At 34.6% G+C, this 14,199-nt stretch overlaps 1 protein-coding gene across 2 annotated transcripts in view; it reads right to left on the bottom strand.

Moving 5' to 3' along the window:
* The window catches only part of GOPC (golgi associated PDZ and coiled-coil motif containing), a 38,293-nt gene that overhangs the window by 2,028 nt on the left and 22,066 nt on the right, over nt 1–14,199 (bottom strand). The window contains exons 3-8 of one of the 2 annotated variants that reach the window (XM_057739130.1): nt 12,790–12,813; nt 9,243–9,418; nt 7,207–7,372; nt 4,711–4,806; nt 3,895–4,059; nt 1,241–1,421 (exon numbers count right to left, since the gene is read on the bottom strand). In XM_057739130.1, coding sequence (XP_057595113.1) covers nt 1,241–1,421; nt 3,895–4,059; nt 4,711–4,806; nt 7,207–7,372; nt 9,243–9,418; nt 12,790–12,813 — 808 coding nt within the window. The remainder of the gene's footprint in view (nt 1–1,240; nt 1,422–3,894; nt 4,060–4,710; nt 4,807–7,206; nt 7,373–9,242; nt 9,419–12,789; nt 12,814–14,199) is intronic. The other variant, XM_057739131.1, reaches the window with a different exon arrangement.

The raw sequence follows: 14,199 nt of genomic DNA on the forward strand, positions 1-14,199 counted from the left end.
TCACATTCATTAATATCACCAGCAATCTCATCAGAAAAGTTCTCTAAGTGTCAGGAAGCTGTGGAGCTCACGGTAGTTGATGCATGTTTTACAAAATTCTAATTTTCACTGGAAAGCTCACGTTTTTTCACTGGCAATAAATACTATCAGTTGTTTTCCTTGAAGGGATGGATTCACTTTGTTCAGTTTAAGGAAAATGGCTGCCCAAAAGTCTGAACAATAATTTTTCAGTCATTCTTTCAAATAAAAACTGTCATTCATGAAAAAAATGACTAGTTCAGCTAGCAAATTAATCACTTAAGTACTTTTCTTTGAGACCAGCATCTTAGTTCAGCATGTAGACTCAGTAATACTATGCATACTTCCCATTTCATCACGCAGAGTATTAAAAAGTCATATACTCAAGATTTAATAAAATCAACAGTTTTTACTATTTCATCAAGGATATTCTTTAGAGAAAGTGGCATTTTCTTTTTTATTCTGAGTGGATGGCAAGGAAGAACACACTCATCACTAGTGAAGTGGTGCTACTGCCTTGACTCACACAAAAGCACCACCAGGTTTACCCCCATTGCTTTTGTACCATCAGTGCAAATACCAACACAGCAAAAAAAGAGAGACAATGCCTTAGTACTATTATGAAAAGTTTTGACCTCAAGAACCCTCTGAAAGGTCTCAGGGTCCCCCAAAGATCAATTTAAGAACCCCCACTCCATGTAAAAGAAAGTGCTAGAATTTTTCTTTAAAATATGTATAAATGATAGCAAAGAAGCTAAACCAAAAATCCTCAGGATCACATATCCTGATTCTAATAACAATCATGAGATAACAGTCTAATCTCTTATTCATATTTAGCCTATAAAATCACTACATTATGAGAGAAGACTGTGCATTAAAACAGCAAGATGACGAAGATGTATCTATTCTAAAAGGCATTTGGTCTTTGTTTCAGAGTCTAGAAAACTTGAATTTTATTTATTTTTCAAGGATCAGTTGTAGTTTATTAACTGGTCATGTACTTGTCCAAGATGAATCTAGAAGAACTTACATGTAAATAAGATTTTGGCATAGTTACTGGTGTACAATAAAGCTATAATTTAGCAAGGGAAAGTTATCCATTTTTTAAATGATGGTCTCCCCATCATTAAGACAGTGTTACTGAAGAAGATCTAAGGCTTTTATATTTTTAAAGTTTATTAATAATAAACACATTAATTATAACTTTTAGAGTGACTTTTACCTTGTAACACTTTAATTTCCCCACTTGTGTCTTTGCAACTAGCACCAGAATTACTACTTCCCTCTAATTCATCAAGGTACAAACGGTAACGATGTCCACTCTCATCTTCATACTCTACATTTTCATCGTCAGAATCCACTTCAGGAGCCACATAAACTACTTCAAATTCAATCTCTCCTCTCTAAAATGGGGAAAGAAAATGAGTTACTGTAATTATAATTTTAAAAGATTTCCAAATTCTTTGGGGTGAGAAGCTGTAGTTGGACCTCAGATGTAGCTCCTTTTAAGACAACAAATAATGAAATTTTAGAATCTCTAGAGGTAGAAGTAATTTCCTTCTAATATTACAGATTTTTTTACTGATCAAATATTTTTGCTAATAGACCTAAAATAAAAAAGGATAACTTCAATTTACAGAATTTTGGAACAAATGTTCAGTTTGAAAGTCATTTTGCTATTTTATATTTTCCATAGTAGCAATTAAGCAAATCCATCTAAATAGTCAGATAAAATTGCACCTAAGAGTACCACATAAACTTTTCTCTAATTCAAGAAACCTCTACACAATGATTTGTTTCTTACTGAACAGGTCTTGAGCCTTTCCTTAACTTTCACTGAGTGCCAGACATAGTGTTGATTAAGGTATTCTGTTCGGTAATAATAGTAATTACCGTATTTATTGTAAAAAAAATATTACCCTTCAATCCTCAGAATAACACTATTGTAATCCCTTGTACATGAATGAGAAACCTGAGTGAGTCCTGGAGAAAGCAGGTAACTCAATAAGATGAACAACTAAAACAGGAAAAAATAGAAATTTGACTCCAAAGTCCTTGCTCTTTCTATCATACTTGACTAAATGTGAAATATTTATTTTTTTTAAAGATTTATTTTATTATTTATCTGTTTATTTTTGGCAGCATTGGGTCTTCACTGCTGTGCACCAGCTTTCTCTAGTTGTGGCGAGCAGGGGCTACTCTGTTGTGGTACGCAGGCTTCTCACTTTGTGGCTTCTCTTGTTGCAGAACAGGGGCTCTAGGCATGCGGGCTTCAGCAGTTGGGGCACGTGGGCTCAGTAGTTGTGGCTCACAGGCTCTAAAGCACAGGCTCAGTAATTGTGGCACACAGGCTTAGCTGCTCCTCAGCATGTGGGATCCTCCTGGTACAGGGATCAAACCCGTGTCCCCTGCATTGGCAGGCGGATTCTTAATTACTGCACCACCAGGGAAGCCCCCTAAATGTGTAATATTTATATTGTAATTCTTTAATAACATCTTTACGTTCAAGCAAAAGGTTATAGATTATTTTATGTTAAAAAAAATTACAAGCTATAACTGTCATTTAATAAGAGACTACAATCACTACACCCAAGTCCAGTATTTATAATTCTCTGAAAATTCTAGCCTGCCTTTGTTCAAAAGCATGCCATTTTTTTTTTAATTGCTACTCACTAAGTTAGTCTCTTTGGTGCTACTCTTTCCCAGTGGTTTAAGGTTATACTTCAGAATTTTAACATATGCTTAGTGTTTCCATACATCTTTCTATCTCATGAACTGCCTATTTTACCTCTCCTTTACCACAGCTGCCATTCATCCCACTCTTAATGCTACTGGATGACAGCCAAGTTGAGCTGAGAAAACACCAACTTAAAGGGACTAGCACTGCATTCTTAGATCTCCCTCATCAGACAATGCTTTAAAAATAACATTTTGGGGGAGATGGTAAATGCAGTGGCCTTCATAAAGTTCTCTAAATGATAGAATCAGGTCTGTGGGTAGCTGTCATGAAGAAACAGATTTTACGCTTAATATGAGAAAGAACTTTCTAAAAATCAGCAATGTACAACAATGAAATGGACTGCCTTATCACCAAGTCCTCCCTTTAACACGATTTAATTAGTGATACTGCAGATATTTATGCATTGTGTACAGTTGACCTAAATGAGCTATAAATGCACTTTAAAGTCTGAGATTCAGTTCTACCCTGGTCTACTACGCTGATGATCCAATAAACATTTCAATGTGCTAACCAACATCTTTCTAATTTCCTCAACCCTATTCTTGAAGGAAAAAACAAAACAAAACAAAAAATATCTTAAGTACTCTGGATAACAAATAGGACTCCTGGATATGACTCTCAACTCTTTATCTGTCCTGCAACCTTGAGCAAATTTTTTAATTTCTAAGAACCCTAGTTCACTCATTTTAAATAAGAGGGTTGGGCTAAATGATTTCTAAGGACCGCTGAGTTCTAACATTTATGACTGTAAAGTCAATCCACTTCTAGCATTGTTTTCTCTATAATAATTCACATTTGTATAGTGTTTTAGTCATTAACGATGTTTTGCTCTCTAAGAGCCAAGTCCTGTTCTGAACGCTTTATATGTATTAACATACTTAATCCTTACAGCTCTCAGATGAGGACACTGCAGCACAAACGACTTAAGTAACTTGCTCAAAGCTATACAGCTGTGAAGAAGAGCAAATAAAATCTTTCTCAGTAAATCCGGCTGAATGTCTTCTATAAAAGGAAACTAGTATCTATATATAAACACTTTACTACTTGAGAAACCTCCTAGGGAAGTATAAAATATTCAACAGATTCAAAAAGGAACAATCTATAGATCCAATTTTAGTTACACAAAGAGAACTTACCTGCTGGGAAAGAATTGTTACAGCTTCTTTATGCTTTGTGTCCCTTAGGTTAACTCCATTAACAGCCAGAATAGCATCTCCAACGTGTAGCCCTCCACATCTATCCGCAGGCTGCCCTGGGTGGATCTCAGAAATGAGGATTGGAACACCATGTTCCTTTCCACCCTAACCAAAAAAAGCAGTGCATTAGTTTACCTTTGTATAGTCACAGACTATTCTACTGGTATTTTCCTGGAAACATTTCAATAAGCACCTATACTGTCTCTATAAATACTGAGTGAAATCCTATTTGCTACTATATTTAGGTAATGGTAAATCAAATTATTATGAGTATCAAAGTTACCTCTAAGTAGAACGATTAATAATATACATGTGCTTTTTAAAACGCATTCCAGAGCCAAAAAAAAGAACGCTAAAAAAATTTTAAAAATTGGCTACTCTCTTAAACATAAATAAAAATATTTTATGAATAGTAGTCCACAGCACTATTAGACTTGTTATCAAATCTAAGTCACTATAAATAGTAAGACAAACTATTACTTTATGTTCCACAAAAATAATTCTTAGATGAATCTCAATTTCACAGATGTTAAAATGTGAAAAAATATGCAACGCAAAATTGATGAAATGCAGTATTTGGTACCTTTCACTTTCTAGCTTTTAGTCATCATTGTGTGTGTGTGCTGTTACCCATGGGGATAAATTTAGTTATTTAGAAATATATTGAGAATACTTTATTTCCCAGTGATGTCCAACAAAGGAGCATGATTATACTAGACAACTGTGGCAAAGGAGACTGGAAGCACTACTTCTTACTGTAATTGAAATTCCAAGGCCTTCATGATCTTCCTTAAGGAGGAGAACTTTTCTAATTGGACCAACACCTTGGCTTTTCTTTAAAGAGTCTTGATCCTTATTGGAGGGAAAAAAGAAATTAGTACTACTTAAATAATACACCATATAGAGTAAACCCATACAGTAAAGTATGCGGTGTGTGTATATATATATATATATATATATATATATACACACCATATAGTATTATAACCTGCTTTTAGAAATCTTTATTAGTGTCCTGTAATGGATACACAGTATACTGTTAAGAAAGTAATTAATACATAGATAAAATGGGAAAGCAAAAATAGTTGTTCTGTTAATATGGTGAAATGTACAGAAGATTTTTTCATCCTCTTGTTAATTTCTTTAATACATGCTACATCTCTTTTTAAATTGTAGGACATTACAAAAGAAATTACTGCCAGGAATTGATAAACACATATCTTCAAGAAATAAAAGGAGGTAACTTTATCTTCACTGGAAAAATATCTTAAAGATCTATATCCATTTTAACTGATTTGCAGAACTGAAAAAAAAAGCCCATTGAATCATTAATTACTTTTTCATTTCTATGAGTTCTGGAGTCTACCTCTTAAACTAAAGGACCCTGCTCCATTAATAATTCTTCCTCTGGTACCTTCACTCTTTCCCTCTCTCTATAAGCTCCTTCCCTAATTCAGCACGTGAAATTCCAAGTCTCATCCAGCTTGAAAATACTGACCATGTACAAACATAAAACAGATAAAAACCCTTCAATCACCCACTATCTTCTTTACCTACCATCCTCCCTCCACCTTTGCTTAACCTTCACACGAAGTTAATACTAACTGTAGTTACTTCCCTGTCTCCCATATTCAGTACTCCAACCATTGTCATTAGGGTTTTGCCCCCACTTGCTCCACGGAAACGGTCTTCTCTACAGTCACTGGTAACGAACGTGGCTACTTTCAATGAATACTGTTTAGTCACTGCCCTTCTGAATCCTACAGAAAGCTGACACTGTTTACTGTCCCCTCCTTGAAACCTTCTCTTTTCTTTGGAGTCTATTACACCAGTACTTTCCTAGATGGCCTGTATCTGACAGCTCCACCTCAGACTCCTTCCTTTGGCAATCCATTTCCTTCCCTTACTCCATAAAAGTCTCCTTCCATCCTTTTACTTACTACATATTTTCCCTGGGTGACTTAATTCCATGGTTTCAAAGGACAATTTAACGAATAATCTTCAACTCAGAGTTCTCTCTAGAATTCCAGAGCCATGTATCTAATTGAATATAACTTGGCTGCCCCACTGGCACCTCACACACTACACACACTAAAACAGATCTCATTGTCTTTCTGCCAAAATCTGCTTTCCCTCTATTTGCTTTATCAATGCATACCATCATCTCACTCAGTTGCCCGAACCAAAAATCCAGACTTCCTTCTCACTCACCTACTTAACCAAAAGCAGTTAGTCACAATTCCTCTTGATTCCACTTATCTCAAATCTGTCCTTCCTCTAATCACTTTCTCCTTATTTTATCATCTTTCTAAATGTATCTCCCCAACTCCAACTAGGCCCTCTTCCAATATATCCTCTTCACTATACCAAAGTAATTGTCAAACAAATGCTTTATCTTATTAAGTCCACTATTTTATTTAAAAACCCCATGATTATCAGGTTAAGGTTCAAATTCCTTTATTTAGCATAAAATACCATTTATCATCTGGACACTGCCTCAAAGTTACTGGGGACCAACAGTGTCCCAAAGAAGACAATGGCATGAATGCTTATTGCAATCACCACTCCTCTCTCACCAACTCCACGTACATATCAATTCTTCTTACAATACTCTTTTCAGAGGCAACAAATAATTTTACTACTCAAGGCCAGGCTTTATCTGATACTAAGATATGTGATCCACTGGGTAGGAGTTAGATATGATTTCATTATATTAAGGTTTATATCATTAGGCTGCTGTTGTAGTGAAATATAATAAATTTTTATCCAGGTAGAAAGAAAAGCTCCCATACAGTGGTGGCTACAGATCTCAAATTCCATCTTAATGCAAGCCCAAACAGGTATAAATATTAGTTCAGAAACTACATATAAATCTAGTTACCAAAAGTCCTTTTATAAAGAACTACCCCAAAATACTTGCCAGTTTATCACTACGATCATACACACTCTGCTAAGCTTAAAAGATTTGTAAACATGCCTAATCAAGATCCAGGAAAATTCTGAAATATTAGCCAAAGCAACATGAATTTGCTAGCAATAATTCACTCTTTTCAGAAATGTCATTTTCGGGCATTAGTAAATCTGTAAAGAGCTATATGGATTGCTGAAACTTTAAATATGTGCCTATTTTAAATAAGTTTAATTCACTTTTAAATAAAGGTTTTAAATACTACTAGAAATTTTAAAATGCAAAGGATTTGTGATTAAAGAAAGGAGAAGGCTGAGTGAGAAACAGCAGCAAAGCAAACATACATGGCCTGGTGGTGCATGCATCGGTCGCTTTAGGTCATTACGTCCTCTACAGGCTCGAATGACAGTTTTGTGACGGTGCAAATGTATTTCAGCTTCTAGTTGGTTCCAAAGCTTATCATGAGCAGGTCCCTTCATATCTCGTCCTAGTAATTGTATTTGTTGGACCCTTCATATTGGGAAAAGAATTCAGTTAGTTTTTCATTACATAGAAAGAATTCAGAAGAATTACTGAACACAAGTAGCTTTCACATGAATCTAATTCAGTAATAAAACTAATACTCAGGAACCTTCTGATGTCTCTCAGACTTAAGACATGAAAATTCTGAAAAAGACATGTCTTCAAGGGAAAACCAGTTTAAAAAAAAAAAAGAATGATTGAGACCTCTTTAGTCACATACTAAATTCACATACATCTTAGAAACAATTTATGAGGCTAATGTCAATTAACATGTTTCATGTCTTGCATGCAATCATACTAGTCTTTAGATGAGGCTAACTGTACAAAACATTTTTTCCAATGACAGTTTCTTTTTACAAAATGATTATTTTTTTAAATGTGGTAAAACTATTAGAAAATGTGTACTTCAAGATGGTATAAATTATTTTTATTTGCTCCACATCAGTTCTTAATATGACATTAAAACAATAAGCATAAAATTATTTAGTAATAATGAATCACCAAAGTTTGCAAATAATTTACCATAAAAAATTAATGCATTCATTCAGCTCCATATCAAAAAAACAAACAACCCAATCAGAAAATGGGCAGAAGACCTAAGCAGGCATTTCTCTAAAGACGACATACGGATGGCCAAGAGGCACATGAAAAGCTGCTCAACATCACTAATTATTAGAGAAATGCAAATCAAAACGACAATGAGGTATCAGCTCACACCAGTCAGAATGGGCATCATCAGAAAATCGACAAACAGTAAATGCTGGAGAGGGTGTGGAGAAAAGGGAACGCTCTTGCACTGTTGGTGGGAATGTAAATTGATACAGCCACTATGGAGAACAGTATGGAGGTTCCTTGCAAAACAAAAAATAGAGTTACCATATGACCCAGCAATCCCACTACTGGGCATATACCCAGAGAACACCATCATTCAAAAAGACACATGCACTCCAATGTTCATTGCAGCACTATTTACAATAGCCAGGACATGGAAGCAACCTAAATGTCCATCAACAGATGAATGGACAAAAAAGATGTGGTATGTATATACAATGGAATATTACTCAGCTGTAAAAAGCAATGAAACTGGGACATTTGTAGAGACATGGATGGACCTAGAGACTGTCATACAGAGTGAAGTGAGTCAGAAAGAGAAAAACAAATATCGTATATTAACACATATATGCGGACTACAGAAAAATGGTACAGATCAACCGGTTTGCAAGGCAGAAATAGAGACCCAGGTGTAGAGAACAAACATATGGACACCAAGTGGGGAAAGCTGGAGGGGTTGGGGGGGAATGAACTGGGAGACTGGGATTGCCATATATACATTACTAATAAGAAAAATACCAAATTGTACACTCTAAATATATGCAGTTTATTGTCTGTTAACTGTATCTTAAGAAAAGTTCTAAGGAAAAAAAATTAATGCAAGCATAACTCTGTATTATTATGATAATATCACTGTCATTCCAACATGTTTTTGAGGGGCAAGAAAGACTGAGTTTCAATGATCACAGAAAGAATTCCTACAGAAGTTCTGATGTACATGGGAACTTCATCTGTCATGGTGTCAAGGCAGGAAATAATGAAAAGTGCAACTCTAAGTGTTGTTAGCATTTCACAGTGATTTACTAGCAGGGTGTGTGTGTAAACTGGAAATACTTACTTAGTGTGGCTAAATAAATCTGCAATATGTAATGTTATCAATATTAAGTTAACAACAGTAAGCTACAATCAATGATAAAATCACTTAGGATAAAGATTAACATTTCATTTACCAAAAGAGATAAGAGTCAACCTCTTTAACTTTGCAACTGGTCACCTAAGAGCACTAGGGTACCCATTTTCCACACACCTTCCTGCCAGTTCCTTATCCAAGTACTTGGCAGCCAGTCTTGCCCCATAAACTTCAGCCTGGAGAACTGCTATATGTCTACGAAGGGCTTCATTCTCTTTTCTCAGCAACTTCACTTCAGCTTCAAGTTGAGCTTCTTTCATTTTCTCTTTTTTGTTTGCTTCAAGCTCTCTTTCCTATTGCAATTTAAAAAAAAAAGTAATGAAAATACTTTTAAGACTCAATAGCAACAGATCATGTTCCTTAAAATACACAAAAGCACACAATCTATGATACCAACAATGAAAGCATATGATAAAAATTACCACTTCACTTCTATAAAATGGAACACAAAGATTTGGATCCAGTTTTTTTGAACTAGTACCAGCACATGTTGGAACCACTTCCAGATAAAATAATAGCATGGCTTGGGGCACCTTGATCTTGAGGATACTAAGATTAGTAGGCTTCTCTAAGCTCATGTTATCACATACTAATAATAATGGCTTCAACAGATAACTGAATCTACTCTCTACTTTCTAAAAATAACTCTAAAACTAGACTAAAATAATCACTCTGGTGGTTGTGCCCAAACATTTAATTAACTTTAATGCAAGTCTATAGTCATTTAGTTACACAGAGATCATTCTATAGCCAATTTATCTTAGAGGATTATGAGAAACTTAATAACACTTAAGTTAGAACAGACATTCCAATTCTTTTAAAACATTTTACGGTCATGGAGAAATGCTGGTAACAACTGCATTAAAATATTTACACATTAAAAAACATCTATATAGAGAACAGACTTGTGCTTGCCAAGGGTGGGGGGGAGGGGGATGGAATGGGAATTTGGGGTCAGTAGATGCAAACTATTACACTCAAAATGGATAAACAACAAGGTCCTACTGTACAGCATAGGGAACTATATCGAATCTCCTGGGATAAACTGTAATGGAAAAGAATATAAAAAAAGAATATATATGTGTGTATAACTGAGTCATTTTGCTGTACAGCAGAAATTAGCACAACATTGTAAATCAACTATACTTCAATAAAAAATATGGCTTATGGAAAAAAGTATCTATAGTATAGATATCTATAGTATAATATAGTATGTCTATGGTATAGATTATCACTGAACTTTGGGATCTGGACCATCTATTTGTCCATATATTAAAGTGACTGAAGAACTGTTTCCTGAGGAAAAATACTGGTCTCATTTGCCTACTATGAGGCTGGATGGATATCCATTTTTAGCTCTCAAAAAAGGAAGCCATCCCACGCTCCACTTGGTAGATAACCCACATATATGAATTACAGGTGTTAGCCAGAGAATATAATATAACCTTAAGATCTCTACCATCAAATTTTTATCACCAGCTTACATATGAGAGAAATAATTTTCAATATACCTTCAAAGTATAAAGTACAGTGTACCTACTCCTATACATCAAGGGTTACAAACGTTAACACCTTTGGAATCCAAGTACAGAACAGATAGGCAGGTACAAGACAAAGTGGAGGAGAAAACAGAAGGTACAAAATTCTCCCTGAAGGAAGTCAAATTCAAATTCAAATACACACACTACACAGACTCTGTGGCCAAATAAAACCCTTCTGAGAGTTGGATAAGGGCCCTGAAAGCTCTTTTAAGTGTTATTTTTGAATCAAGAGAACCATCCCAAGTTTGAGTGGAAGTGTTTTTACTGACTTAGGGAACTGCTTTTACTAACTCACTAATCTACAGAATCTATAAATCCTGTGAAAATATAGTTATATTTACTGAGCTGTGGAAGACACTATTCACTATACAACATCCCCTTTAGGAGATTTAAATAAAGATCCACCTCAGCACAGGAAGAATGTTTCTTCTGAGTGAACTGCAAATGATATTGTTTCTAATGTATGAATAGTGATTATTATAATTATTTCCCTTTTTATTGTGAATATTAAGCTGAGAAACAAATGTAAGCAAACTTTTAACAATTAATGGAATATGTTTTGGTACCAATGTCAACGTCTGCTTTGATCTACTGTTTTAACAACAGTATATCAATACACGATATATTTAAACATCAATATATGACATATTTAAATAGAAGGCAGTGAGTACCACAATCTTAAAAACAATAACAACAAAAACTACAAGCTAAAATGAATGACAACTACCAAATGTTGAATATATTTATTACTTCCTTGATGAAAATATTTGTCATTATATATGTGATAAACAGAAGGAAGATTAATTAGCAGGCTTTTTCAACTTCTGTAAAAAACAAATATAACCATTAGAACACAATTTCTAGATTTTTTAAAAATTTTATTTATTTTATTGTTTTTTGGCCTCGGCTTGCGGCCTGTGGGATCTTAGTGCCCTGACCAGGGATAGAACCCACACCCCCTGCATTGGAAGCACAGAGTCTTAGCCACTGGACCACCATGGAAGTCCCTAGATTTTTTTTTTTTTTTAATTTGAAAAACTAATAACCTAGAATCCTCCTTTTAAAATAACTTTGGAATTCTTAAAATCTCAATTTATTTCAGAGTCTCTTTTCTAAAAGGGCAGGTATCAGTTCCAAAAGAAACCACAGTTTGGACAACATGAACAAAAATATTTCTTTATGACATTTACTGAGGTTAATGCTGTTTGTTTCAGAAAAAGCGTTCCTAGAAGACCCAGAATTCTTTGTTTATGGGCTAAATAAATTTTATGTTGAGGATTATGTACTTACAATCACTTTAACGAGCTATTTATGAAATCTGAGAAACACATAAAGCCACTAATTTGCTTTAATGATTTAAACCCCTAAGGAATTTGACAAACTCACAGACCTGAAATTAACAGATGCAAGCAAGAACAGGACTAAGAACACTGAAGCTAATCACTTTTAGATTTGAAGGGAAAAAACCTTTTTGTTTTAGTTAACCTGCTCATCATCATTAGGTAACAACAAAGAAGTTAATTTTGTATTCCGATATCCAAACAGTTTATTTTCAAAAGAAGAAAAGTCATATGACAACTTAGAATCTGATTAGGTTGAGATAGTGAGAAAAATATTAAGAACTTATACATTGTTATTTTCCAAAATAAATTCTAATAAAGGGTTTCAAAATTCAATTGTTTCAAAGGCCACACAATTATTCTCAAGGCTGCTAAAAAGTGATAACACATGCAGTGGATGAATAAGAAACCAACATGCACATTCTTTCTCTGGGAATAAATTCAAATAGAAAGGAGGAAAGAGCTAGGCCTACATAAGGAAAACCGACTGTTCTTTTTAAGTAGCGGTATGAGCAAGTTACAAAGCTCAGAAGTTGTCAAAAATTGATGGGTTCTGCAAATAATGCCAACAAATCACAAACAAAAGAAAAATCTTTTAGCAACACGAGGTGAGAAAAGAGCAATGGGCGACTCGCTGAACTTTTCAGGTATCGGCACATTAAAAACGACCATCACTAACATCACTTTCAAATACATACAAAGTGACAACGTGTACTATGCAAATACAGCACTAAGAACACTTCAGCATGACATATTAAAGCAAAATAGAAATGGCATACTTACCAGCTCCTCCACAGAGGGGACAGACTTAAGATATAAGAAAAAAGTTTTATAATTAGAAAACATCAAACAAATTAGTTTATTTAGTGGTACAATCATTACAAGGAAAACTCCCATATGTTGAATATTACTTGGGTAAAGTTCATCAGAACAAATATATTTGCAAATCTGTAAGTAAGAGTAAATGTACAGGATTAGATTAAAAATTTTGGTTTTATCCAAATTAGTTAACACTTGGTTCAGTGCCTTTCCACTACAGCACCATGTTTCAAATCTAATGTTTAAATGGTAGGTGAATTCTTTTCTAATGAAAATGTACACTGTTTCTCAATGTTAATATCAAATATTCCAAAGAAGCAGCTATGAATCTCACTCATCTCAGTTAAATAAAACAACACTAATAATTTATATTTATAAAATTTCAGAATTTAAAAGGACTTTAGGAGAATGTATTCATTTAAATAAATTCTAACATATCAGTATTAGAAACTAATTAACCAGAATTAACTGAAAATCTGTATTACTCTCATCATCAACATCATTTCATCTCCAGCCTCTCCCAAGTTTTATCTGTCTTATTTACTGCTGTGTCCCCTATAGTTAATAAAGTACCTGGTACATGGTACACACTTGATATGGATGAGGTTAAACTGAAAGAAGACTTAAAAAAATTCTATTTAAACAACCTTGACTGATTGAGGGGGCAAGAGTTAATTATGGAACATCTATACAATGAACATTCTGCAAATAGGACAAAGCACTCAGCGGCAGGGAAAATACTTATATTAGGAGCAGAAGAAAAAATGTGCCACTGGTTGGCACCCAATTCCATTTTCCTCTTCTTTATTAACAGAACTCCTATTTTACTGGAGGTGGTCTTGTGACTAACTAAGGGACTGACATGCAGCTAGGGATAGCCACTGAGATGGCTAAATGATTGGCAAACAGCTGAGGAGGATTTGGTGAAAAGGTTTTTAAAGAAAACGAATGCAGCTGGGAAGCACTGTTTTGCCCTTAGATCTTCCTTCTTCCTACCTGGAATGCAGATATGAAGAAATCCTGAAGACAGAAACTGTGAGCTAAAGATGGCAGAGCACCACAACAAAAGGAAACTGGAACCCTGAAATCTGTGGAGCTGTCATATCAGCTCTGGACTGCCTTCTCAGGGCTTCTTCAACTGAGAGAGAATAATTTGTATTATTTAAGAATAATTCCAATGTTACTTGGGATTTCTGTTACATGTAGCTGAACTTAATCTTAACTGATACAGCAGGGCAAAAAAATTGTTTATATGTTATAATCACAAATATCTTTTAAGCATATTTATATAGATCTTGTTAAATAGGAAGAAGATCCTATTCTAAGCACCAGCTGGTTATTGACGTTAGCACCTATCATCTCCAGGTGATAACT

The sequence above is a fragment of the Hippopotamus amphibius genome, chromosome 6, assembly GCF_030028045.1.
Source record: "Hippopotamus amphibius kiboko isolate mHipAmp2 chromosome 6, mHipAmp2.hap2, whole genome shotgun sequence".
Classification (NCBI taxonomy): Eukaryota; Metazoa; Chordata; class Mammalia; order Artiodactyla; family Hippopotamidae; genus Hippopotamus; species Hippopotamus amphibius.